The sequence below is a fragment of the Scyliorhinus torazame genome, chromosome 28, assembly GCF_047496885.1.
Source record: "Scyliorhinus torazame isolate Kashiwa2021f chromosome 28, sScyTor2.1, whole genome shotgun sequence".
Classification (NCBI taxonomy): Eukaryota; Metazoa; Chordata; class Chondrichthyes; order Carcharhiniformes; family Scyliorhinidae; genus Scyliorhinus; species Scyliorhinus torazame.
In genome coordinates this window covers 25,310,045-25,336,216 of record NC_092734.1, presented here as the reverse complement: position 1 = coordinate 25,336,216, position 26,172 = coordinate 25,310,045, and the positions used below count along the sequence as shown (strand labels likewise).

Genomic DNA, 26,172 nt, shown 5'->3' with positions numbered 1-26,172 from the left:
CCCTTAAATGTCCCTATCGTCCCTGCTTCCACTACCTCCTCCGGTAGCGAGTTCCAGGCACCCACTACCCTCTGCGTAAAAAACTTGCCTCGTACATCTACTCTAAACCTTGCCCCTCTCACCTTAAACCTATGCCCCCTAGTAATTGACCCCTCTACCCTGGGGAAAAGCCTCTGACTATCCACTCTGGCTATGCCCCTCATAATTTTGTATACCTCTATCAGGTCGCCCCTCAACCTCCTTCGTTCCAGTGAGAACAAACCGAGTTTATTCAATCGCTCCTCATAGCTAATGCCCTCCATACCAGGCAACATTCTGGTAAATCTCTTCTGCACCCTCTCTAAAGCCTCCACATCCTTCTGGTAGTGTGGCGACCAGAATTGAACACTATACTCCAAGTGTGGCCTAACTAAGGTTCTGTACAGCTGCAACATGACTTGCCAATTCTTATACTCAATGCCCCGGCCAATGAAGGCAAGCATGCCGTATGCCTTCTTGACTACCTTCTCCACCTGTGTTGCCCCTTTCAATGACCTGTGGACCTGTACTCCTAGATCTCTTTGACTTTCAATACTCTTGAGGGTTCTACCATTCACTGTATATTCCCTACCTGCATTAGACCTTCCAAAATGCATTACCTCACATTTGTCCGGATTAAACTCCATCTGCCATCTCTCCGCCCAAGTCTCCAGACAATCTAAATCCTGCCGTATCCTCCGACAGTCCTCATCGCTATCCGCAATTCCACCAACCTTTGTGTCGTCTGCAAACTTACTAATCAGACCAGTTACATTTTCCTCCAAATCATTTATATATAGTACAAAGAGCAAAGGTCCCAGCACTGATCCCTGTGGAACACCACTGGTCACAGCCCTCCAATTAGAAAAGCATCCCTCCATTGCTACTCTCTGCCTTCTATGGCCTAGCCAGTTCTGTATCCACCTTGCCAGCTCACCCCTGATCCCGTGTGACTTCACCTTTTGTACTAGTCTACCATGAGGGACCTTGTCAAAGGCCTTACTGAAGTCCATATAGACAACATCTACTGCCGTACCTGCATCAATCATCTTAGTGACCTCCTCGAAAAACTCTATCAAGTTAGTGAGACACGACCTCCCCTTCACAAAACCGTGCTGCCTCTCACTAATACGTCCATTTGCTTCCAAATGGGAGTAGATCCTGTCTCGAAGAATTCTCTCCAGTAATTTCCCTACCACTGAAGTAAGGCTCACCGGCCTGGAGTTCCCGGGATTATCCTTGCTACCCTTCTTAAACAGAGGAACAACTTTGGCTATTCTCCAGTCCTCCGGGACATCCCCTGAAGACAGCGAGGATCCAAACATTTCTGTCAAGGCCTCAGCAATTTCCTCTCCAGCCTCCTTCAGTATTCTGGGGTAGATCCCATCAGGCCCTGGGGACTTATCTACCTTAGTATTTCACCACACTCTGCAGTTTCTTGCGATCTTGACCATTGTAGGTAACAGATGAGGAACGTATCAGCCATGATAGAATGGCGGTGCAGACTCGATGGGCCAAATAGCCTAATTCTGCTCCTAAACCTTATGAACTTGTGAACTGATTTGCAAAGCTGTCCACTTCTGAGGCTTTCCCCAGTTTATTACCAGATTTTATGTACACCAGTTGGTTGCCATGATTAGTCAACAACTGTGTCACCACTGTGTCATGAAACTAGCAGAATGGTAGAAGTTGAACAGCGTGATCCTTGGTCATTTTATTGTTAGGCAATTCCTTAGTTTCTACATTAAAAATGAGGAGCCGTGGTCTTTACCAATGCTGAGGCATTTTTAGTCCAAGACTTTGAAAGGAGCTGTTGCTTTATTTGCTCCTGGGGTGATCCGGAAAATCCTTCCTCATGAGAATATATCTGCTTCAGATCAGGGCTTGACTGAAGATTTGCAAATGGCGGATGACAGGAGCCCTTCTGACCTTCCTTCTGCCTTCACTATGAGTTTCTCACTGTGCCGTTGCTACCGTCACATATATGATCAATTCTTTATTGTTTATACAGCTTTTATAACTGAACAACTTTCCTCCGATATCTACAATAAGCATCATTTTTAAAATATTATATCAACTTCAAAAAACACTGCACTAAATTATTTTTCTTGCTAAAGATGGTGAATGCAAATCTTTGCAGAAGGATAGATCTGAGGGGAAATGATATCAACGGTCTTCTGACTTCCAGTTTCCCTATTGACGATGCTTATTTTAGGGCTACGTAATGCTGTAACTGTGTAAACTCTGGAGAAGTAGTGTCTGACCGCACTTCGGACTCAAATAGTGCCAACAGAGAAGTTTCCATTCTTGAAATTATTGTCTATGTGACCGCAACCATTGAACTTTTAGACTGAATGAAAAATGCATTGTCTCGTAAAAGTAAAATCGCCATCGTCCCCAGATGACCATAGGCCGATTACTCCTTTGAGGGGGGAGAGCTGACTGGTGGTGATTTAACCTGAGGGTCACCACACCTCGGGTGAGGGGTAAGGCTGGGAAGGCGGGGCCTTCATGGATAACCTCAGTCGGTACAGGGATTGAACCCGCCGCTGTTGGCCTCGCTCTGCCTCACGGACCAGCTGTCCAGCCAACTGAGCTAAAGTACGCCCATCAACATTAGTACAAACAGCACCTTGCTTGGAAAGTGCGCTTGCTAGAAAGCCTGAAAACATGTGTCCCTTTGGAAACTCGAAAGATGTTTGTCAGACTTCATGAGTGACCCTTTCGCATTGATATTATTCTGGGCAATTCCTGAGCTGAACCTGCTTCGCTTAAGGCATCGCCGAATATGCAGGCGTCGTATGTTGCTGGAGCAAAATAAGCAGGAGGCCTCCCTACCCCCGGGAGAACCCAAAAATCCTGTGGTGTTGCAGGTGAGATGTCGTGGGTGGGGGAAGGTGGGGGTTGACGGAGGCCAAGTGCAATGGGGCTTTGCCATTTTTTGTTCGACTAAGTTATCAACAACTGAGCATTTTCTAGCCACAAAGAAGAGCCAACGTCTTCCCTTTTCACCCTGTGCAAAATAGATCTGTTGGGCGAAGCTAGGCCTTGATGGACCTGATTGCAGGAAGCACAAATGAGAGCCTTGATACAAGGGAAATGGCCTGTTTGTCTTTCCTACTTTGCAGCACATCATTCTGTGTCTGGCATTCACTGTGTCTTGTGGCTCAACCACCTCGCTGATCAATTGTGGCCCAACATCACTTCCGGGTGCGGCGATGACCAGCTGAGTCGCACGTTTCGGCAGCTCCCGGTGAAACGGACTTTTGGGCTCTTGATAGGAGCCCCAACGGCAAGTTTGACGGCTAAAAACACTGTGCGGTAAACCAGAAGTGAATCCCCCCTGGATACGGATGAAAAAAGGAGGAGAAAGTGGCAGTATTGCAGTGGATCCTTTAGAACAGCGGCAAGGAAGGCAAGCAAAAACCAAGATGGCGTCGGAAGGTGGCAGTTTAACATGGGGCCCTGAACAACAAGAGTTCTTGAAATGCTGTGTGGAAGAGCTCAAAAAGGAAATGAAGAAAGAGCTGTTGGCCCCGATACTACAGGCGATTGAAGGGCTAAAGGAGGAACAAAAGACCCAGGAGCAGGAGCTTCGGGTCGTGAAGGCAAAGGCAGCCGAGAATGAGGACGACATACAGGGCCTGGTGGTGAAGACGGAGACGCATGAGGCACATCAGAAACGATGTGTGGAAAGGTTGGAGGCACTGGAGAACAACGCAAGGAGGAACAACCTGAGGATTCTTGGTCTTCCTGAAGGTGTGGAGGGAGCGGACGTCGGGGCATATGTGAGCACGATGCTGCACTCGTTAATGGGAGCGGAGGCCCCGGCGCGTCCATTGGAGGTGGAGGGAGCATACCGAGTGATGGCGCGAAGACCGAGAGCAGGAGAAATTCCCAGAGCCATAGTGGTGAGATTCCTCCGTTTTAAGGATAGAGAAATGGTCCTTAGATGGGCAAAGAAAACTCGGAGCAGTAAATGGGAGAACGCGGTGATCCGCGTTTATCAAGACTGGAGTGCGGAGGTGGCGAGAAGGAGGGCGAGCTTTAATCGGGCCAAGGCGGTGCTTCATAAAAAGAAGATAAAATTTGGAATGCTGCAACCGGCAAGACTGTGGGTCACATATCGAGGGAGGCACCACTACTTTGAGACGGCGGATGAAGCATGGACTTTTATTGTGGAAGAAAAACTGGAATGAGCGGGTTATTATAAAGAACGTTTGAACAAAGTGGTGGGGCGAATGTGGGGGGCAAAGAGGGGGGTTAAAAAGGGGGGAAAGAGGAGTTTTATGTACTAATCCTGCGATGTGGTAACTTTTCTCTCTCCCACAGGTGGTGATGGGGGGAGGAGGGGAGGTGGAGGAGATGGGGCGTTGGCCATTGGGGGCGGGGCCAAGGGAGAAGCGCGGGCTTGGTTCCCGCGCTATGATAATCATGGCGGGAATAGAGAAGCAGGAAGGAGGGGGCGTTGCACGGTGCGAGCCGAGGTCACGGGGGGAAGCCGAGGTCGGCCAGAGTTTGCTGACTTCTGGGAGCAACATGGGGGGAGTAATTACGCTAGCGGGGGATCTAGCGGGGGGGGGTGGGAGGGGGGAATTACTGGGTTGCTGCTGCTGGGGAGAGGGGGGAGCTGGTATGGGAGAGGATGGGCGGGGGGGCACCGCCTGGGGGAGATACAGCTGCGTGGGAACCGGGTGAGGAGCTGGAAAAAGGGGATGGCTAATCGACAAGGGGGGGGGGGTAGGAAGCCCCCCAACCCGGCTGATCACGTGGAACGTGAGAGGGCTGAACGGGCCGATAAAGAGGGCACGGGTACTCGCACACCTTAAGAAACTTAAGGCAGATGTGGTTATGTTACAGGAAACGCACCTGAAACTGATAGACCAGGTTAGGCTACGCAAAGGATGGGTGGGGCAGGTGTTCCATTCGGGGCTAGATGCGAAAAACAGGGGGGTGGCTATATTAGTGGGGAAGCGGGTAATGTTCGAGGCAAAGACTATAGTGGCGGATAACGGGGGCAGATATGTGATGGTGAGTGGCAAACTACAGGGGGAGACGGTGGTTTTGGTAAACGTATATGCCCCGAACTGGGATGATGCCAATTTTATGAGGCGGATGCTAGGACGCATTCCGGACCTAGAGATGGGAAAGCTGATAATGGGGGGAGATTTTAATACGGTGTTGGAACCAGGGCTGCATAGGTCGAAGTCCAGGACTGAAAGGAGGCCGGCAGCAGCCAAGGTACTTAAAGATTTTATGGAGCAGATGGGAGGTGTAGACCCGTGGAGATTTAGCAGACCTAGGAGTAAGGAGTTCTCGTTTTTCTCCTATGTCCATAAAGTCTACTCGCGAATAGACATTTTTGTGCTGGGAAGGGCATTGATCCCGAAGGTGAGGGGAACGGAGTATACGGCTATAGCCATTTCGGATCACGCTCCACACTGGGTAGACTTGGAGATAGGGGAGGAAACAGGAGGGCGCCCACCCTGGAGAATGGACATGGGACGAATGGCAGATGAGGGGGTGTGTCTAAGGGTGAGGGGGTGCATTGAAAAGTACTTGGAACTCAATGATAATGGGGAGGTCCAGGTGGGAGTGGTCTGGGAGGCGTTGAAGGCGGTGGTTAGAGGGGAGCTGATATCAATAAGGGCACATAAAGGGAAGCAGGAGAGTAAGGAACGGGAGCGGTTGCTGCAAGAACTTTTGAGGGTGGACAGACAATATGCGGAAGCACCGGAGGAGGGACTGTACAGGGAAAGGCAAAGGCTACATGTAGAATTTGACTTGCTGACTACAGGCACTGCAGAGGCACAATGGAGGAAGGCACAGGGTGTACAGTACGAATATGGGGAGAAGGAGAGCAGGTTGCTGGCACACCAATTGAGGAAAAGGGGAGCAGCGAGGGAAATAGGGGGAGTGAGGGATGAGGAAGGAGAGATGGAGCGGGGAGCGGAGAGAGTGAATGGAGTGTTCAAGACATTTTATAAAAAATTATATGAAGCTCAACCCCCGGATGGGAGGGAGAGAATGATGGGCTTCTTGGATCGGCTGGAATTTCCCAAGGTGGAAGAGCAGGAAAGGGTGGGACTGGGAGCACAGATCGAGGTGGAAGAAGTGGTGAAAGGAATTAGGAGCATGCAGGCGGGAAAGGCCCCAGGACCGGATGGATTCCCAGTCGAATTCTATCGAAAATATGTGGACTTGCTCGCCCCGGTACTGACGAGGACCTTTAATGAGGCAAAGGAAAGGGGACAACTGCCCCCGACTATGTCTGAAGCAACGATATCGCTTCTCTTAAAGAAGGAAAAGGACCCGCTGCAATGCGGGTCCTGTAGACCTATTTCCCTCCTAAATGTAGATGCCAAGATCCTGGCCAAGGTAATGGCAATGAGAATAGAGGAATGTGTCCCGGGGGTGGTCCACGAGGACCAAACTGGGTTTGTGAAGGGGAGACAGCAGAACACGAATATACGGAGGTTGTTAGGGGTAATGATGATGGCCCCACCAGAGGGGGAAACGGAGATAGTAGTGGCGATGGATGCCGAGAAAGCATTTGATAGAGTGGAGTGGGATTATTTGTGGGAGGTGTTGAGGAGATTTGGTTTTGGAGAGGGGTATGTTAGATGGGTGCAGCTGTTGTATAGGGCCCCAATGGCGAGCGTGGTCACGAATGGACGGGGATCTGCATATTTTCGGCTCCATAGAGGGACAAGGCAGGGATGCCCTCTGTCCCCATTATTGTTTGCACTGGCGATTGAGCCCCTGGCGATAGCGTTGAGGGGTTCCAAGAAGTGGAGGGGAGTACTTAGAGGAGGAGAAGAACACCGGGTATCTTTGTATGCGGACGATTTGCTACTATACGTGGCAGACCCGGCGGAGGGGATGCCAGAAATAATGCGGATACTTGGGGAGTTTGGGGATTTTTCAGGGTATAAATTGAACATGGGGAAAAGTGAGTTGTTTGTGGTGCATCCAGGGGAGCAGAGTAGAGAAATAGAGGACCTACCGTTGAGGAAGGTAACAAGGGACTTTCGTTACCTGGGGATCCAGATAGCCAAGAATTGGGGCACATTGCATAGGTTAAATTTAACGCGGTTGGTGGAACAAATGGAGGAGGATTTCAAGAGATGGGATATGGTATCCCTGTCACTGGCAGGGAGGGTGCAGGCGGTTAAGATGGTGGTCCTCCCGAGATTCCTCTTTGTGTTTCAGTGCCTCCCGGTGGTGATCACGAAGGCTTTTTTTAAAAGGATTGAAAAGAGCATCATGGGTTTTGTGTGGGCCGGGAAGACCCCGAGAGTGAGGAAGGGATTCTTACAGTGTAGCAGGGATAGGGGGGGGCTGGCACTACCGAGCCTAAGTGAGTATTATTGGGCCGCTAATATTTCAATGGTGAGTAAGTGGATGGGAGAGGAGGAGGGAGCGGCGTGGAAGAGATTAGAGAGGGCGTCCTGTAGGGGGACTAGCCTACAGGCCATGGTGACAGCCCCATTGCCGTTCTCACCGAGGAACTACACCACAAGCCCGGTGGTGGTGGCTACACTGAAGATTTGGGGACAGTGGAGACGGCATAGGGGAAAGACTGGAGCCTTGGGGGGGTCCCCGATAAGAAACAACCATAGGTTTGCCCCAGGGGGAATGGATGGGGGATATGGAATGTGGCAAAGAGCAGGAATAACGCAACTGAAAGATCTGTTTGTGGATGGGAAGTTCGCGAGTCTGGGAGTGCTGACCGAGAAATATGGGTTGCCCCAAGGGAATGCATTCAGGTATATGCAACTGAGGGCTTTTGCGAGGCAACAGGTGAGGGAATTCCCGCAGCTCCCGACACAAGAGGTGCAGGACAGAGTGATCTCAAAGACATGGGTGGGGGATGGTAAGGTGTCAGATATATATAGGGAAATGAGGGACGAAGGGGAGACTACGGTAGATGAACTAAAAGGGAAATGGGAAGAAGAGCTGGGGGAGGAGATCGAGGAGGGGCTGTGGGCAGATGCCCTAAGCAGGGTAAACTCGTCGTCCTCGTGTGCCAGGCTAAGCCTGATTCAGTTTAAGGTATTACACAGGGCGCATATGACTGGAGCACGGCTCAGTAAATTTTTTGGGGTGGAGGATAGGTGTGCGAGGTGCTCGAGAAGCCCAGCGAATCATACCCATATGTTTTGGTCATGCCCGGCACTACAGGGGTTTTGGATGGGGGTGACAAAGGTGCTTTCAAAAGAAGTAGGGGTCCGGGTCGAACCAAGCTGGGGGTTGGCTATATTTGGGGTTGCACAAGAGCCGGGAGTGCAGGAGGCGAGAGAGGCCGATGTTTTGGCCTTTGCGTCCCTAGTAGCCTGGCGCAGGATACTGCTAATGTGGAAAGAAGCCAAGCCTCCGGGGGTGGAGACCTGGATAAATGACATGGCGGGGTTTATAAAGCTAGAGCGGATTAAGTTCGTCCTAAGGGGGTCGGCTCAAGGGTTCACCAGGCAGTGGCAACCGTTCGTCGAATACCTCGCAGAAAGATAGACGGAATGGAAAAAAGAAGGCAGCAGCAGCAGCCCAGGATCGGCAGATGGGGGGGGGGGGGGGGGAGGAACCAGAAGGACTCTCAGGGTTGTTAATATATACTGTATAATATGTATAGGTCGTTGCTACAGATAATTATATATTGGACTGTTAAATTATATTTTTGGAGAGTGTTACTTGTGACAAGGCAGTTGCCAATTAGGACTAGCTTTCATTTTTGTTATTTATTATTTATTCATTTTTTGTTTATAAAATAGGTCATTGTTATTTGTGTTGTTATAATATTGTGTAAAGGATGCACAAGGTACTGTGTTGGTTGACCAAAAATTTTCAATAAAATATGTATAAAAAAAAATAAAATTGTGGCCCAACATTAACTGAGCGCAAGCTTCCCCTCCCCTCCCTTCCCCTCCCCTCAGCGGTTGGGGTTAAGTGGGCTGTTTCGCAAGCTGCTAATGACATTCAGCCAGGGTATTAACCCCACCCCACAGTGTAACTTCAACCCTGTTATATTTTTGTACAATAGCCTGCCCTTTATATTTAATAAAATTATCATTATGCTTTGCATTCAGGTCTGAATTGTTGATGCTTCTGAAAACGTACAACTGCTATCAAGAAGGGAAAAGTTTCCAGTTAAGACATCGAGAGGTAAGGTACTTAACTGAACTCCAGATACCTAAAGTGGTTCAGCCGCTGGCTGCCTCCTGTAACCTCACGGCATGGCCAGCGAATAACTGATTCACACTGTGCACTAGTCTTGCCCAATGTTTGGTCACGTCACGTTTCAGATCTGTGGAAATAGTTTCCACACGGGTCTCGACAATTTCAACTGTTTCTTTCCTTCTCCATATCCCAATTTCTGCCATTTGACAGTTTTGGGAAGTGAAACTGTCTAACTTGTATTTATAACCATATAACTGGCAGCGGCATTTATCCGAATTGTCCCCGATACTGATCTTTGTGGAATTAGGAGTTCAGCACCTTGAGCCTGCGGAACCATTTAATTATTTTTTCACCTTTTCCAGTCATAGGCTTATTGGAGTTTTAGTGTCACAGCTATGTAATTGTTAACACAGAGCAGGTGGTCCTTCTCTGACCTTGAATAGGAGAAACATTTCTGCCAAAATGTGCCCTCCCAGGTTGCTTCACAGCGCCAGGGTCCCGGGTTCGATTCCCGGCTTGGGTCACTGTCTGAGCGGAGTCTGCATGTTCTCCCCGTGTCTGCGTGGGTTTCCTCCGGTTTCCTCCCACAAGTCCCGAAAGACGAGCTTGTTACGTGAATTGGACATTCTGAATTCTCCCTCAATGTACCCGAACAGGCACCGGAATGTGGCGACTAGGGAATTTTCACTAACTTCATTGCCGTGTTAATGTGAGCCTACTTGTGAGACTAAATAAGATTATTATTATTATTAGTTGCTTCGACCTGACATTGATGCCAGCAAGCTATGACGTGAGATGTTCTTCTCACATGTTTGTTCGAGAAAAGTCAACACAAATCCATTAATAAAATTCAAGAGCGTTATTAAATTACTGTCTCTCTGCTTTTCTCTTTCACAACCTTCTCTCTCTCTCTCTCTCTCTCTCTCTCTCTCCTCTCTCTCTCTCTCTCTCTCTCTCCCTTTCTCAGTTGTGGGACTTGTCAAGTTGTCCCATTTTTCCTTTTGTTCTCCCCGACCGGTGAATGACCCTCTTGAGAGAAGGAGGAAGAGAGGCGACATCTTGGAAACCGGCGTTCCGCGTGGGCTGCCCGTGAGCGTCTCAATAGTCTCGGGTTGTGCTAAGAGAAAAAAAATCTACAGCCCACCATTGCTCCCCCAGCTTTCCACTCCCCCTGTTGGAAGCCATCGGGTGGTGGACCACCTGTAAATAAAGACACTTCAAACTGACCAATCCATCCCAACCATGCCGAGCGCACCTGCCTTTGCCAGACCTCTCTTTTTCCCAGGTGCAGCTATCACAGTGGCTGCAGAATGGGGAGGGGTTAGTGGTGGTGGCGGGGTGGGGGGGGGGGGGGGGGGGGGGGGGACTGCAGCTGACCTCTTGTTTGAGGGCCCGGCTCTGCAAGGCACCTCTTCAGCATGGGTGGCAGAAGTCTGGGCTTGCTGTGTGATGGACATTTACAAGGGCATTGACGGCAACATGAATGATGAGAGAGGACAGAAGGTTCATGTAGCATGGAGCCAGGCCAATCCCCCTGAGGCGCTGCCCCGCTTCCATTGGAAGACAGATTGGTGAATAGCTGAGAGACCCTGCAAACCCCCGCTTTTAGCACTGGTATCTCATGCGTGACCATGAGCTGAGACCTCCCAACCTCATTCTGAGCTTCCACTGCGGCACTCCGACATAGGGTGGCTTCTGTCTTGTGTTGCAACGAATGCTGAAATACCGGCCATCAGACACTGCACCGCGGCTGAAATACCGGCCATCAGACTCTGCACTACAGCTGAAATACCGGCCATCAGACGCTGCACCTTGTGTCATAAGACAAATCTTTCATCCCAGAAATTTACCAAGTGAATCTTTTTTGAATTGTTCCAGTGTTCCAATACATGTATGTCCTTAAATAAATATGATGCGGAGATGCCGGCGTTGGACTGGGGTGAGCACAGTACGAAGTCTTACAACACCAGGTTAAAGTCCAACAGGTTTGTTTCGATGTCACTAGCTTTCGGAGCGCTGCTCCTTCCTCAGGTGAATGAAGAGGTATGTTCCAGAAACATATATATAGACAAATTCAAAGATGCCAGACAATGCTTGGAATGCGACCATTAGCAGGTGATTAAATCTTTACAGATCCAGAGATGGGGTAACCCCAGGTTAAAGAGGTGTGAATTGTGTCAAGCCAGGACAGTTGGTAGGATTTCGCAGGCCAGATGGTGGGGGATGTGCGGAACTTGGCTGTAAGTTTCTGCTCGGCGATTCTGCGTTGTCGCGCGTCCTGAAGGCCGCCTTGGAGAACGCTTACCCGAAGATCAGAGGCTGAATGCCCTTGACTGCTGAAGTGTTCTCCGACTGGAAGGGGCATTCAGCCTCTGATCACCGGGTAAGCGTTCTCCGAGGCGGCCTTCAGGACGCGCGACAAAGCAGAATCGCCGAGCAGAAACTTATAGCCAAGTTCTGCACACATGAGTGCGGCCGCAACCGGGACCTGGGATTCATGTCGCATTACATTCATCCGCCACCATCTGGCCTGCAAAATCCTACCAACTGTCCTGGCTTGACACAATTCACACCTCTTTAACCTGGGGTTACCCCATCTCTGGATCTGTAAAGATTTAATCACCTGCTAATGCTCGCATTCCAAGCATTGTTTGGCATCTTTGAATCTGTCTATATCTGTGTTTCTGGAACATACCTCTTCATTCACCTGAGGAAGGAGCAGCGCTCCGAAAGCTAGTGACATCGAAACAAACCTGTTGGACTTTAACCTGGTGTTGTAAGACTTTGTACTTAAATAAATAGACCACAATTGTACATGGTATTCTAAGTGTAATGCCTCAAGGCCCTGTACTTTAGTAACAAGACTTTCCAACTTGCATACTCCATCCCCCTTGCCATAAAGACCAATATTCTGTTTGACTTCCTAAATGCGTGCTGTACCTGCATGCTAACTTTTTGTGAGTCATGTAGGAGGACACCCAGATCCCTCTGTACTGCAGAATTCGACAATGTCTCTGCATGTAAATTTTATTTTGCTTTTCTATTGTTCCTGCCCATTTTCCAAAATTGTACTCCACGTTCCAGATTTTTGCCCACTCAGTTAACCTATCTATATTGCTTTGCAGACCCTTTGTGTTGTCAATATTGAATTCTTTACCCGTCAGTCTGGCCTCAATAAAACTCGAGATGGATTTGTAGGTATAGTATTATTTATTTTAACCAACTTGCAAGGCTGACTCGCTTCACAGAGACTCAGAACACAGAAACTGTCTCCTGGACCCCTCGGAAAACGAATGAGGTCAGAGACAAAGGGATCTCTGCAAATACATTCAAATGGCATCAAGTTTCACATACACGATTCCCATAGGTCATCCTATACCCCTCCTGACCTGGCCATACATCCTGATTGGCTCACTTCGTATTCCTTTGCATTCCTTAACCCTGGGCCTCTTGTTCCCCAGCATCCTTTTCCCCTCCTCCACCAGACACCCCTCCCCCCTTCCTTGCCATGCTTTCTGAAATCCTTTGTGCTTTGTCCTTTGTGAACTCACTAGAATTAAACTGGCCTACATCTACATTACTGTAACTAATATTTAAACTAACTATTTTATATCACATTCGTCAGTGTCCTCCTCACAACTTGCCTTCCTGCCATACTTAGTATCATCAGCAAAGTCGGTACAATGCAGTTGGGTCCTCCGTCCAAGTCGTTAATATAAACCAGAAATAGTTGAGCCCCCAGCACTGACCCCTGTGCCACTTGGCCAGTTACAGTTTGCCACTCTGAAAATGACCCATTTATCCTGACTCTGTTTCCTGTGAGTTAACCAATCCTTTGTCCATGCTAATATCCCCAACACCCAAAGCTGTCATCTTGTTTAGTAACCCTTTCTTCAGCACCTTATCAAATTTCCTTTGGAAATCCAAATGAACTGGGCGCAATCTACCGGCCACGCTGCGCCCAAAAACAGCTCGCCGTGGCACAACGTGGCCAGGAAATGCCAGCAGATCCCGCGCCCGGAATCTACCTGGCTCGTCACGACTTGCGAGAGCCAACGTAATCTAGCAAGGTGTAGCGATGTGAAGCCCACCCATTGTGGGTGGGATCATTTGCATGTCAGAATGCGACAGCTAGTCTCAAGATAATTTGCAGTTCCCTGAGGTAACCAAGGCGTTGGGATCTGACCCTCTCCCCTTGGAGATCTCGGGCGAGCGCCATTCAGGACTGGCCTCCTCGAACGGGGACCAGATGGAACGGCGCTCGTGGGGGTCTTCCAGGGGATCAGAGGCCCCCAGGTGCTTGCCCACTGGGCGGGGTGGCACACTGGCACCCTGGCAGTGCCACCTGAATGCCAGCCTGGAAGTGCCAATCTGGCATTTGTTGCGGGGCAGTGATCGGGCCCAGCGGTGGGGTCTGGTGTGGGCCATGGACCCCCTTATTAGGTGAGTTGGGGGGCTTTGGGGAGGTTCGGGCATCATGTCCGGGGGTCGAGAGATCGGGGTGCCATTTAAAAAATGGCGTCCCGATCTCTCACTGAACTGAAGATTCGGCGAGCGGGGCTCCTTGATTCAGGAAACGGGACTAAGTGTAGCCTCGGCTGCCTGTTCCCCGCTTAGGCCCCGTTTCTAACCGGAGTCGCGTTAGATAGCGTTGTGTTTCTCGACGCTGCGAGCACTGGGAAACACGTGGCTAAACGCGTAGGCTGTGGGTCAGAGTTGCCACCTGGTTCAGTCGTGCCCACTATATCTACTGCTACCCCTTTAACCATCCTGCTTGTTCCATCCTCATGCCAAGCAGTGCCAAATTCTTCCCTCTCCAAGCTCAGTTCCCAATTGCCGAATAGATTTTTGAAGGTCGTTTATTCTGCACTCCTGTACCTTGAAATTAGTTCAAAGTTCTCCTTAATGTCACTCCGACATCCTTATTGCATTTGCCAATTGTACAAAGGTTCACGTGGCAAGTAAAAGTAAGAGTGAATGATTTCCTTGGGCTTTTAAGAAAAATGAGTTGCGCCCAGGGCCAACATGTCTGAGCAGATTGCAGTGGAGTTAGCTCACATGGTTTCCTGGAAACAGATTCTCTTCTTGCAAACTGAAAGCAGAATGTTTAATTTCTTAATTCCTAGATCATCGAGTCTTGCTCGCATAAAACAATTAAACTCTGTCAGATGAGCTTGTTTGACTTTCTCCTTGTCGGTTTGTGGTTGAACAGACAGTAATCCAAACCAGACACTCTGCACAAAGGAGGCAGTCATAACACTCCAGTCCCACGTGAGTCCATTCATGGAATGCCCCCACATTGTTGCTGCCCATAATTGTGCTCCAACAGATCCCACTGGGAGGCAGGGGGTTGGATCCCGAGGGTCGGAATTTCACAGAGCCGGAGCGATTTAAAGGTGACAGGAGGGACAGAACTCCGGGATTCCTGGAAACATCTGGCCAGCCCGCGGTAAGCCTGTGCTTCCGACCTTGCCAGCTCCACAGTGGGGGGTGGGCATCTCCCACCCACCCACCCAAGTATATTTGGTGGAGTTGGGCAGGCTTCTCCATGATGAGTGGTTCATGAACCATCGTCTGGACTTGGGAGCATTTTGAAGGGTAAGTTTAAAAGGTCTTACCCAAGACTCCTCAATCTCTCCATGCCAACATATGCCTCCCAGCCGCTCCCCATACTCTCCATGCCAACTCATTACCAACTGATGCCTACCAGGTACCCCCGCCTCCTCTTAATCCACGAGAATTCATTGCCCCTGCCATCGCCTATGTACATAACCAATGAGCGGTATGGTAGTGATGGCATATGTGGACCTGCTGGAGGAAGAGGACGCACGTATTCCTAAATGTGTTCCCACAAACTTACATGTTCAATGAGTCAGATTATTAAAGTATCAACAACAGAATCTTCAAGCACTTCACACCTCTTAACCTTAACAAACAAAGCAACAAACCACAGGAATGATACAGCACAGCAAGCGAGGAAAAGGCTCAGCATACATGAATACAGGGCGGGACAGAGAACAGCAGTGTAACAAGCTCGATACAATCATTAAACATAACTTGATGCCTCTATAAGCCCAACCAGGTGAAACCGTGCACATCTTCCCACACAGCCATTGCTCGCAATTGCCATAGGAGTTCAGGATACATTTTCGCCGCCATATCCCTCAGCTCTAGCAGCACCAGAGGCGCCAATGACACACTGCAACGTCCTCCTCTCGGATACCAGACCCACCTGTACCCCTGCAGGAGCCACAGATTTTTATACAAACTCTTTTTAAAAAAAAAAGAAAAATACAAAGAAAATACATGAGAACCATAGTTCTGAAAGGACATTAGACATATACCACGCAGCGCAACATAACCACAGTCTCAAGCCTCATACGGAACCAACATCATTCCACATATTTATACAGAGAGGACCAGCAGCTGTATGTTTAGATTATGATCAGGGTCGGGCCTCCCAACAAACCCATCGAGACAGGCTCGCAAAAAAGAGGACGGAGAGGTACCTGTAGTGGATCACTGGATGAAAGAGGATCAGGGCCCAGCCTGGGTTTGCATTCCCTGGCGCACGGCCATTCTCCCATTGATGAAGAAGAGAACAAACTGACCACAAGGAGCGGGGTGGGGGGGGGGAGCAACAGGGTATCAATCAAAGAACAGGACTCAGCCAACCCCCAGGCCCTGCGCACAGAAGAATCTATTGGTCAAGGATATTTAAACACCTCCAAAGCAAATCCCAGCATCTCTGGCTGTCCTCAATAAGTACTTTGGAGCAGGGACATCCCAAGCTCCAGGGGGCAACAGGATACCAACCTGGCTGGGCGGTGGGTGGTAGGGGGTGCTGATTCCCTCCCTTCCAGTACAATAAAGGGAACCCCTCATGGACCACTGAACCAGACTAGGATATTTACCAGCACACTACTCACCCAGATGAAGGAAAGAAGACCTCCCAAGGAAGGAACGCCCGAGCTGATCGAAGAATATTAGCCACCGCCCCGCTCTGCACGCAATCGCAAGAAGGATATTGAGGGATACGGTAGCGGTGCGGCAACAGGTACGCAAACACGTCTTCCACATGGAAAGCCCAATCACAACGAGGAGGACACTCAGGAAACCAACATGTGAGAGCACTTGGAGAGGATGCCTAACTCCCCCATCAAACCTACCCCCAGTCAAGGGATGGGCTCCAACACCATAAAGGCTTGGTCAACAGTCTCCCTCTTCAACTCCGCCACTCATCTCCTCCTATTCTAATGGCTCGTTCAAAAAAAATACCAACCAAAGTGCCATCCTCCAGGAGGAGTCAGCAGGAACCCAGTCCTCCCCGGATACATAATCAGCCCAGGCCATCGAAGAAGATAGGCACGGATTCTTAAAATTCAAAATGACAGAAAACAAAATTAAATTCCAATACAATTGGGTCTAACTGGGGGGGCTATCATCAATCTCAGTGAGACCCTAACTAACCCAACCCCACACCAACTAACCACCAGCCACCCTGTCGTGGCTCCACTCATCTTCACTATCAATGAGATACGGGGATTCAAAATGCACTCCCTTCCCATAACCACAAGGATTACAGCACATTAAAAATCACAGACCACATGTCACATAATCAACTCAATATGGATTTTGCTCGAACAGTGTAACAGGCGACACTTTCCCTCGTATTCACACCACGCGGAACAACAAATTGGCAACCCAATCACAAGGGAGTAACGTCCAGGATCATCCAATAACTGCGGGATAATAACACCATCTGTGTTGCTTGGAATGGTCAAAGCCATGGCAGGATCATCGAACACTCCTCAAGATCTCTCGAGGACACCAACAAACGAAGCACCCTCACTTCCACCATGCCACTGGTCTGACACCCGAGCGATCCACAACCTAGGTCCTGGCCGGTGGGGATGACTCGATAAGATCAGCCACCTCCCACCCCTCACAACGAGCATCGAGAACAGGATAATACAGGACCAGTGGTTGGGGGGCCCAATCGACCCCAGGCCAGACACACTGTGCTCCGTCGAACCTGATGCGTCCAACCTCCAGATCAAGATTATTAATGCATGGCAGACAATTAATCGGGAACTCACCTCCCGCTTCTCCCCAGAGACTGGGCTCACCCTTGTCCAGCCCCATGCCGTATGAGCCCTTCAGGATGGACGACACACCATGCAGCAGGATCTCGATGAACTGAAGGCAGGTCCTTACCAGGAAGAGTGCTCTGTCGGATACAAGGATTCTTTCCTGCGCTTCCTCCGTTGTCCCAAGGAAGCCTCGCAGTTCCTCAAAGTGAGATCCAAAGACCTGCAGCATGTAGGTGAGACCATCATTCCGATCGTCCTCAATGGCGGCCATTGTCTCGATGCACGCAGCATCGCCGGGGCGAAGTCCCGCTCGCCAGTAGCAATGCCAGTGCAAGCTGGGTCCCATCCCAGCCAACTCCAACCACCGCAATCAAACGCAGATTCTCCAAGATTTAACTCGGCTCCTCATCGCAAAGCTCCAATCGGGATCATCCAGGGACAATGGTGCAAGACCTACATCCCCCAAAAAAGACAAACATGAATTGTGCGCTTGGATAAAAGACAGGATTGAAAGATGAGCAGAGTCAGAACTCGCGAAAATCGCAGCCGCCTCCATGCTCACATCTCGTGAGCCCCCCCCCCATATTTATTTGATCCTGCAATAGTGAACAGTTTTGGCACAGGTTCCCTGGACCCGATAGTTTTTTAAAAATCTGGTCTTGCCAGATCTGGCCGTCAGTGGCTAAACAAGCCTTGTGGCAGGAATATCCGTGTACTTTGCACTTGAGAAGGAAGTAGATTTCTGGACTCTGTGCAGACCCGATGCGCCAAGTGGCCTCCTTCGACACTGTAAGTTCTATCTATTCTATGAAACACAAGTGGCAAGTGCGTAGTCAGCGCATTAAACAATACTGAGAGCAGCAATTTGATAAATGTGTCTCTAGTTTGAGTAAGGTGATTTTTACCTCAAATATTACAGATGCAATTAAGGGGAAGCTTGATTGAGAGAAAAGGGAGCAGAGGATAATAGTGATACAGTTAGATGGCAAAGAATGAGAGGAGGCTTGGGTGGGGCACAAACTCAAGCATGGGCTAGCTGGGCCGAATGGCCTGTTTGCAAACTGTGTATCCCACATAGGTGACTTCTACTTTAATAAACTTGCCAATTGCTACAAAACAAGCTGGTAAACACCTAGATTTCATAGAATCATAGAATTTATGTGGCAGAAGGAGGCCATTCGACCCATCAAGTCTGCCCCAGCCCTTGGAAAGAGCACCCTACCCGAGCCCACACCCTATCCCCGTAACCCAGTAACCTCACCCCACCTTTTTGGACACTAAGGGCAATTTAGCATGCAGACTCCGCACAGACAGTGACCCAAGCCGGGAATCGAACCTGGGACCCTGGAGCTACAGAGCAACTGTGCTAACCACTGTGCTACTGTGCTGCCCACATTTTAGTACAAGTATGTGAGGATTGTTCAAAGGGAGACGATGTCAATCAGGATACATACATGGACGTATTCTAACCCATGGAGAAGACGTGTAAACAGAATTTTATACAGCATAAGGTGCAATACCAGTGTGCCTCATGAGCTGATTTTTAAGTTTTTCAGAAGATGCCTGGTTTTCAAATTGATTCAGTCTCTGGACAGTCAACCAATACGGTCACCCGTCATTGCCACATATTTTGACTGCAGCCACAAAGACCTCCTCAGTTCCCTAAAGGCTTCCCAGTTCATTCAGAAAAGTAGCTCGTCGCTCGAAAAGCCGGTGGTTTATATTTAGGACGATGCCTCAGCTGCAGTCCAGTTCCCCAGACTTACCGATATTGCTTTGCAATTTTTGAGAACTAAGACCGGGTTGCACAAGTTGATATTGCAGACATGTGCCAGAGTTTCATTCTGGATCACAGCACAACAATGGAAAGCAGAAGTGACTTCAGACGTTTCTCCTTGCAAGCAAGATTAAGAACTGCAGGGGAACAATTTGCCTGCTTCCCTCCCCTGAAATTGCGATTATTTTGCGGAGGCATTTGGAAGGCTGTTACTTGTGCCTCGCAAGGTGTTCCTTTCTATAGGGGTCTGGCCATTTCCAAGAACAGCTGGTTTTCCTGAAGCCATCTGCATGTTTATAATGATAAACACAAAGTTGCCCTGTCGACCGAGGCCTCGTAACACGATGTTTCCTCGCATGTTGAGGTTGTCATGAAATTGAAGTATCAGAATTGTAACCAACATAGTTAGCCCCGCTGCCTCACGGCGCCGAGGACCCGGGTTCGATCCCGGCCCCTGGTCGCTGTCCATGTGTTTCATAGAATAGATAGAATTTACAGTGCAGAAGGAGGCCACTCGGCCCATCGAGTCTGCACAGGCCCATGGAAAGATCACCCTATCCAAGCTGACGCCTCCAACCTATCCTAGTAACCCCATCTAACCTTTTGTGGACACTAAGGGCAATTTAGCATGGCCAGTCCACCTTACCTGCACATCTTGGGATTGTGGGAGGAAACAGGAGCACCCGGATGAAACCCACGCAGGCACGGGGAGAAAGTGCAGACTCTGCACAGACCCAAGCCGGGAATCGAACCTGGGCCCCTGGAGCTGTGAAGCAACTGTGCTAACCACTGTGCTGCCGTGCTGTACCGTGTGGAGTTTGCACATTCTCCCCGTGTCTGCTTAGGTCTCACCCCTCACAACCCAAAGATGTGCAGGGTAGGTGGATTGGCCGCACAAAATTGTCTCTTAATATGAAAACAAAAGAATTGGGTACTTCAAATTTTAAAAAAATAATTATAATCAACACTTCTAAAATGCAAGGGCAGCCTTTGTGAAAGTGAATCTTTGATTGGTGGCTGCTTTCGTACTCCGTGGCTCAATGCAACAACCCCAGAGAATTGTCTGGATTGAGTCGACTCCTCTCGAGAGGAACTTCAATTGTTCTGAATCTCCGTCTAGGCAGGCGGGAAAAATAGCAAATATTATGATCTCTCATTGTCAGCTTGTGATTATTGCTTAGAGTACAAGCGGGATTCTCCCTTCCGGGGACTAAGTCCCCACGCCGGCGGGAAAACCGGTGCCAACGACTCCGGCATCAACGGGCCCCCAAGGTGAGGAATTCCCACCTGTCTCGGGGGCTAGGTGGACGGCGGAGGGGTTGGCGCCGCTCCAGCCGGCGCCGAAGGGACTGCGCGAATTTCGCATGCGTGGAACGGCCACCATGATCTCGTGCATGCGCGGACCGGCAGTCGTATTTTGGCGCATGCGTGGGGGGTTCTCTTCTCCACGCCGGCCATAGTGGAGCCCTACATGGGCCGTCGCGGAAGGAAGAATGCCCCCACGGAACAGGCCCGCCTGCAGATCGGTGGGCCCCGATCGTGGACCAGGCCACCGTGGGGGCCCCCCGGGGTCGGATCCCCCCCCCCCCCCCCCCCCCCCCCCGCGCCCTCCTGAGGACCGCCCACGCCGACGTTCCTGCCTGGTCCTGCCGTGTGGGACCATACGTAACCCACGCCGGCGGGACTGGCCCATCGGGGCCCGGAGAATCGCTGGGGGGCTGGGGGGTGGGGGGGGCGTTGCCAACGACCCCCGACCGGTGTGGCGGGAATCCCGCCCCCACCCGAAAAACGGCACCAGAGAATGGGGGATTCGCGCCACCCCCCGGGGATTCTCTGACCCGGGGGGGGGGGGGGGGGTCGCAGAATCCCACCCTAAATGTGGGGGTTTGAAAAGTCTGCGGAAAATTGATGATCCTGTTATTGCTGCTGCTTTTCCATCAAAGCTCTGCTCAATTCGAATACGAGCATCATGTGGTTTTATTTGAATGTCTTTCCATTAACTGAATATAAGATGTGCACAATTAGATGTTTTTTACCCATCGCAAATGTATTGGGTGGCACAATGGTTAGCACAGCTACCTCGCAGCATCGGGGACCCTGGTTCGATCCCGGCCCTGGTTCCCAGTCCGTGTGGAGTTTGCACATTCTCCCCCATACAACCCAAAAACGTGCAGGGCAGGTGGATTGGCCACGTTAAATTGCCCCTTTTCGGAAAAAGGAATTGGGCACTCTAAAATTTTAAACAAAATAAAAGTATGTATTGATAATTTTTTTTGTTTGTTTTCAAATCGAACACAACTGCACGGTGGCGCAGTGGTTAGCACTGCTACCTCACAGCTTAATGGTCATGGAGGATCACATGATTGAATGAGTAAGTACAGAGACTGACCGGGTTTTTCTGTTTGACCCCGGGACTCGCTTCAAATCAATGAGATGTTGGCGTGGTAACTATACACTCGGTTTATAGGGAGTGAAGCTCACCTCTGACGGTCATCGCAGATACAGAACCTGAGAAAACTACCGCTTCATACCTGAAATTATAATAGTTAGCTATGATGATTTTTCATGAAACTGGACCCATTGCACCCAAAGAATTCTACTGAAGCAATTTTAAATCAAAGCTGTGAACACCTACATATGAAATGTCTCCTTTTCTTGTAATTCAATTTAATTAAATTTAATTTGTAAGATATATTCTGACTTGGTCACCTTAGTTACAAACAAAGAACAATACAACTCGGGATCAGTCCCTTCGGCCCTCCAAACCTGTACCGGTCATGACATCACCTATGGCCAAAACCCTCAACACTTCCTAGTGCCGTATCCCGCAATACCCACCAAATCATACCCATCTGTCTCTGTTTGTGCTGTCAGCTCATTGAACTTATTCGAAATACTTTTTTTAAAAATAAATTTAGAGTATCCAATTATTTTTTTTCCCAATTAAGGGGCATTTTAGCGTGGCCAATCCACCTACCCGGCACACCTTTGGGTTGTGGGGGCGAGACCCACGCAGACACAGGGAGAACGTGCAAACTCCACACGGACAGTGACCCAGGGCCGGGATCGAACCTGGACCTCGGCGCCGTGAGGCAGCAGTGCTAACCACTGTGCCCCCCCATGCTGGGTGGGTCCTATCCACTCTGGCTTCACAGACCGGACGCATTGTGCTCTATTGAATCTGATGCGCCCAGCCACCAGATCAAGAATACCAAGGCAGGCCGGTGGCGCAGTGGTTAGCACTGCTGGCTCACGGCACCGAGGATCCGGGTTGAATCCCGGCCCTGGGTCACTGCCCGTACGGAGTTTGCGCATTCTTCCCATGTCTGCCTGGGCCTCGCCCACACAACCCAAAGATTTGCAGGTGGATTGGCCACGCTAAATTGCTCCTTAAAAAAGAGTTTAAAAAAAAGAATACCAAAGCATGGTAGCCGATTCTCACAATCGGGAATTCATGACCCAGCTCCCGCCAAGAACCAGGTTCGGGGGACCTCTCGCCCGGCCCTCATCACCCAAATCCACCAGGAGACCTGGCACACCGTGGGATTCAATGACATGATGGCACGCGGAGCCAGGGACAGTGCGCTGAGTGCAAGAACCCTCTCGAGTGCCTCTACTGCTCTTCTGAAGGTAACCCGCAATCCCTTGGAATGAGTTTTCACATCCTGCATCGCAGAGCCGTCATTTTCCCTCAAGACAGCATCAACTTATTCTTTGTTATTGTCCGAAGCACTGCCAAGATGAGAGCCTGCTCAGCGTAAACTGCGCCACTTCCAGCTGGGCCCCAGCTCCCAACGACCGCCACAAGATAAAAAAGACAAGGTTTTGAGCATTTGTTTCTCTGCTTTTTCTCACAGAAAGACCAATCAGGAACTTCCTGGGACATGGCAAAAGATTAAGTAAGATATGTGTATCAGGCTTAAACGATGAATATAAAGATGGTCAGAGCCAGGGTTTGCGGAAATGTTTCCACACTCCCATCAAGTGACCCCCTACAATTTTATTAGGCAGGTTTCAGGGCGGCACAGTGGCGCAGTGGTTAGCACTGCTGCCTCACGGCGCCAAGGACCCAGGTTCGGTCCCGGCCCCGGGTCACTGTCTGTGTGGAGTTTGCACATTCTCCCCGTGTCTGAATGGGTCTCATCTCACAACCCAAAACGATGTGCAGGGTAGGTGGATTGGCCATGCTAAATTGCCCCTTAATTGGAAAAAAAAGAATTGGGTGCTCAAAAAGTTCGGGAACACAAACATTAGGACGTTTCACACCATGCTAAGCAGGGTTAATACATCCTCATCATGTGCCAGGCTTAGCCTGATACAATTTAAGGTAGTCCACCGGCACACATGACAGTGGCTAGGATGAGCAAGTTTTTCGGGGTAGAGGACAGGTGTGTGAGGTGCGCGGGAAGCTCAGCAAATCAAGTCCACATGTTATGGGCATGCCCGAAGCTTAAAGAATTTTGGCAGGGTTTTGCTCAGGCAATGTCCACGGTACTAAAAATACGGGTGGTGCCGAGTCCGGGGGGGGGGGCGATCTTTGGGGTGTCGGAAGAGCCGGGAGTTCAGGAGGCGAAAGAGGCCGACGTCTCGACCTTTGCCTCCTTGGTAGCTCGGAGACGGATCTTGTTAATGTGGAGGGACTCGAAGCCCCCGAGTGTAGAGACCTGGACTAGTGACATGGCTGGGTTTCTCAGTCTCGAGAAAATAAAGTTTGCCTTGAGAGGGTCAATGGTTGGGTTCAACCGGATGTTCGTCGTGTTTTATGGTTGGGGTGTGTGAAGATTGTGATGGGGTGGAAATGTTTATTGTACCATGTTTATGTCATTGTTATTATTATTATAAAAACTTTCAAATACCTTAATAAAAATATATATTTTTTAAGTTTCACACCATGCACTCATTCAGAAACCTTGCTATCGTCGCATGTGACAATGCCCCACTTAACCAACTGGTTCAATGAGCCTCAACATCACGAGAATGATGTCAACTCCAAGGCTTCTTTGAAAACCTCAAAACCCTGACTTGGACACACACCACATCATCAGTATGACCTCTAAATTCTAGGTCTACCTAACACCATCATAGCGCATATCGCCACCACAGGAACCGGAATGGACCCAAAAGATCAATTGCCACTTTCTCCAATCAAGAAATTGATGGGCGATAAATGTGGTTTTGCCAGTCTCACCCACATGCCAAGAGCAAGTAATAAAAACGAAATGAAGATAAAAATAACTTTCTGAATACTGGTTTATTCGTGCCGTTTTAAAAATACTCCAACTAATACAATTATACATTTGTAAAAAGTGTGCCAAGCTCGACAATAGTACAAACTAGCTTCACGCGTGTATGCCGTGTTGGACAAGTGGGCCGTTTAGGTTCAAAAACATTTGTTCGAGACCAGCATTGAGAGTTTTCTGAGTGGTTGACAACATACTCTTGCAACACTGTTGTCACCACAATTGTCACAAATTTCTGGTTTATCATGTTTCCTCCCTCCCTTCCGAATGCCTGTAAATTATCTGAGAGACGCCCCACCCGCCTTTTATGGACCTCATTCTGTGCAGCTGCTACGAAACAAACAATTAACACCGTGTAGTCAAAGTCATTTGAGTGTTTGAGGATGACATTGCAACCATGGAACCTGTTAGTTAAATTGGGTATTGACAGCTGTGTTATGATGAGAAACAATAGAGTGTTTCTAATTGAATGCAGACTGGTGCTGATAAATCAGATAATGCACTCATGTCAAAAGTAAAATTGCTTTTCATTTTTTAGATAATGTTTTGAATTGGTTCTGTGTCAATACCTAGTTTTCCCAGGTCTGATATATATCTGATAACATGCAGACTTCAATGTGCCACTGTTTGGCCCAGGTTTAGAGCACCCCAAAGTGTATCATGGAGTTCACCTGACCCACAACGTTTAATAGATTGTGGTATGGGGAGCACACGGCCCACTCTACAGGTGTGGTACAGCAGAAATGGAAAAGTATTTTTTAAAGCAAAACAATGTTTATTCTATGAACTCAAGTTAACCTTTTTAAAACATACAGTGAACATTTCAGCAACCATCAATTCAAATACACCCCCCAAAGGGTACAACACGAAGTAATCCTTAATAACTTCCCAAACAACATCCAGAAGACAGAAGAAATACCTTTTAACAGAAGCACATGAGGTTTACGTTCACTACTGAGAACATTTAGAATTCTGAATTCACCAAATGATCAAGAGATAGTCTTTTGATGGCAGAGAGAACAGCAGTACACCTTTTTGGTCTGGCTTCAGCTCCAACACTGAAAACAAAACTATAAAACACCCTGCAGCAAACAGCCTAAAACGAAAGTAAAACGCTGACAGGCAGCCCAGCTCCACCCACTCTCTGACATTACTGATAAACACCCATTGCTCAAAGGTACATTTCTTAAACACCCATTTCTTAAAGGTACTCTCACACAACACCATAAACACACCTTGAACCTAATTCTTGCAGAATAGACATAGATTAGACATTAGCCTCGTGCCTTTAGTTTCGACACCATCTCTGATGGCCGTGTAGTTGTGCAGTACCTGACTTGAGAGTACGCGATGTTGATGTTTTGTGCAATGTGGGGAAGGACTCCATTCCCCAGAATTAACAGCCATTTAGACCGAATGGCTTCTTTCTACGTGGTAACCGATATGTAGTAATTGCACCAAACATCCAGGAAAAATTCCAACTCCAGTCTTCTTTATTGTCAACAGTGAGAGTAATTTAGTGCCAAACTGAGGAGAATTTTTGTGCCGTAAATTGAAGTTACGATCTGATTCAGGAGAGAGACCTGCACAAGGGCCAACATTCTGAGGGACAGGAAGCCCAGTGAGGCTGACAGACACGATGATGAGAATATTAAATTGGAGGCGTGTTTAGGGACCTGGTGCCAATGTAAAACAGGTGGGCAGCATTGCAAGATAAGGACAGGAAAGCTCTCAATGCGCTGAGGTGGAGTTTTACGACAGTTGCTACTCCATACTATAGGCAAGTGAGATGACCCCCAAAAACACATGCAAATGCATCCTGACAATTGGTGAGTGCAAGTCTTGTTTCCGGTGGTATAATGGCGGTGCA

General features: G+C 49.1%; 1 protein-coding gene across 22 annotated transcripts in view; it reads left to right on the top strand.

Moving 5' to 3' along the window:
- The window catches only part of rassf4a (Ras association domain family member 4a), a 327,256-nt gene that overhangs the window by 173,247 nt on the left and 127,837 nt on the right, over nucleotides 1-26,172 (top strand). For 21 of the 22 annotated variants that reach the window (XM_072491708.1, XM_072491707.1, XM_072491702.1 and 18 more), the window contains one exon: nucleotides 9,102-9,177. In XM_072491708.1, the coding sequence (XP_072347809.1) occupies nucleotides 9,102-9,177 (76 nt within the window). Of the gene's footprint in view, nucleotides 1-9,101; nucleotides 9,178-12,320; nucleotides 12,391-26,172 lie in introns of those variants that run through there. The other variant, XM_072491709.1, reaches the window with a different exon arrangement.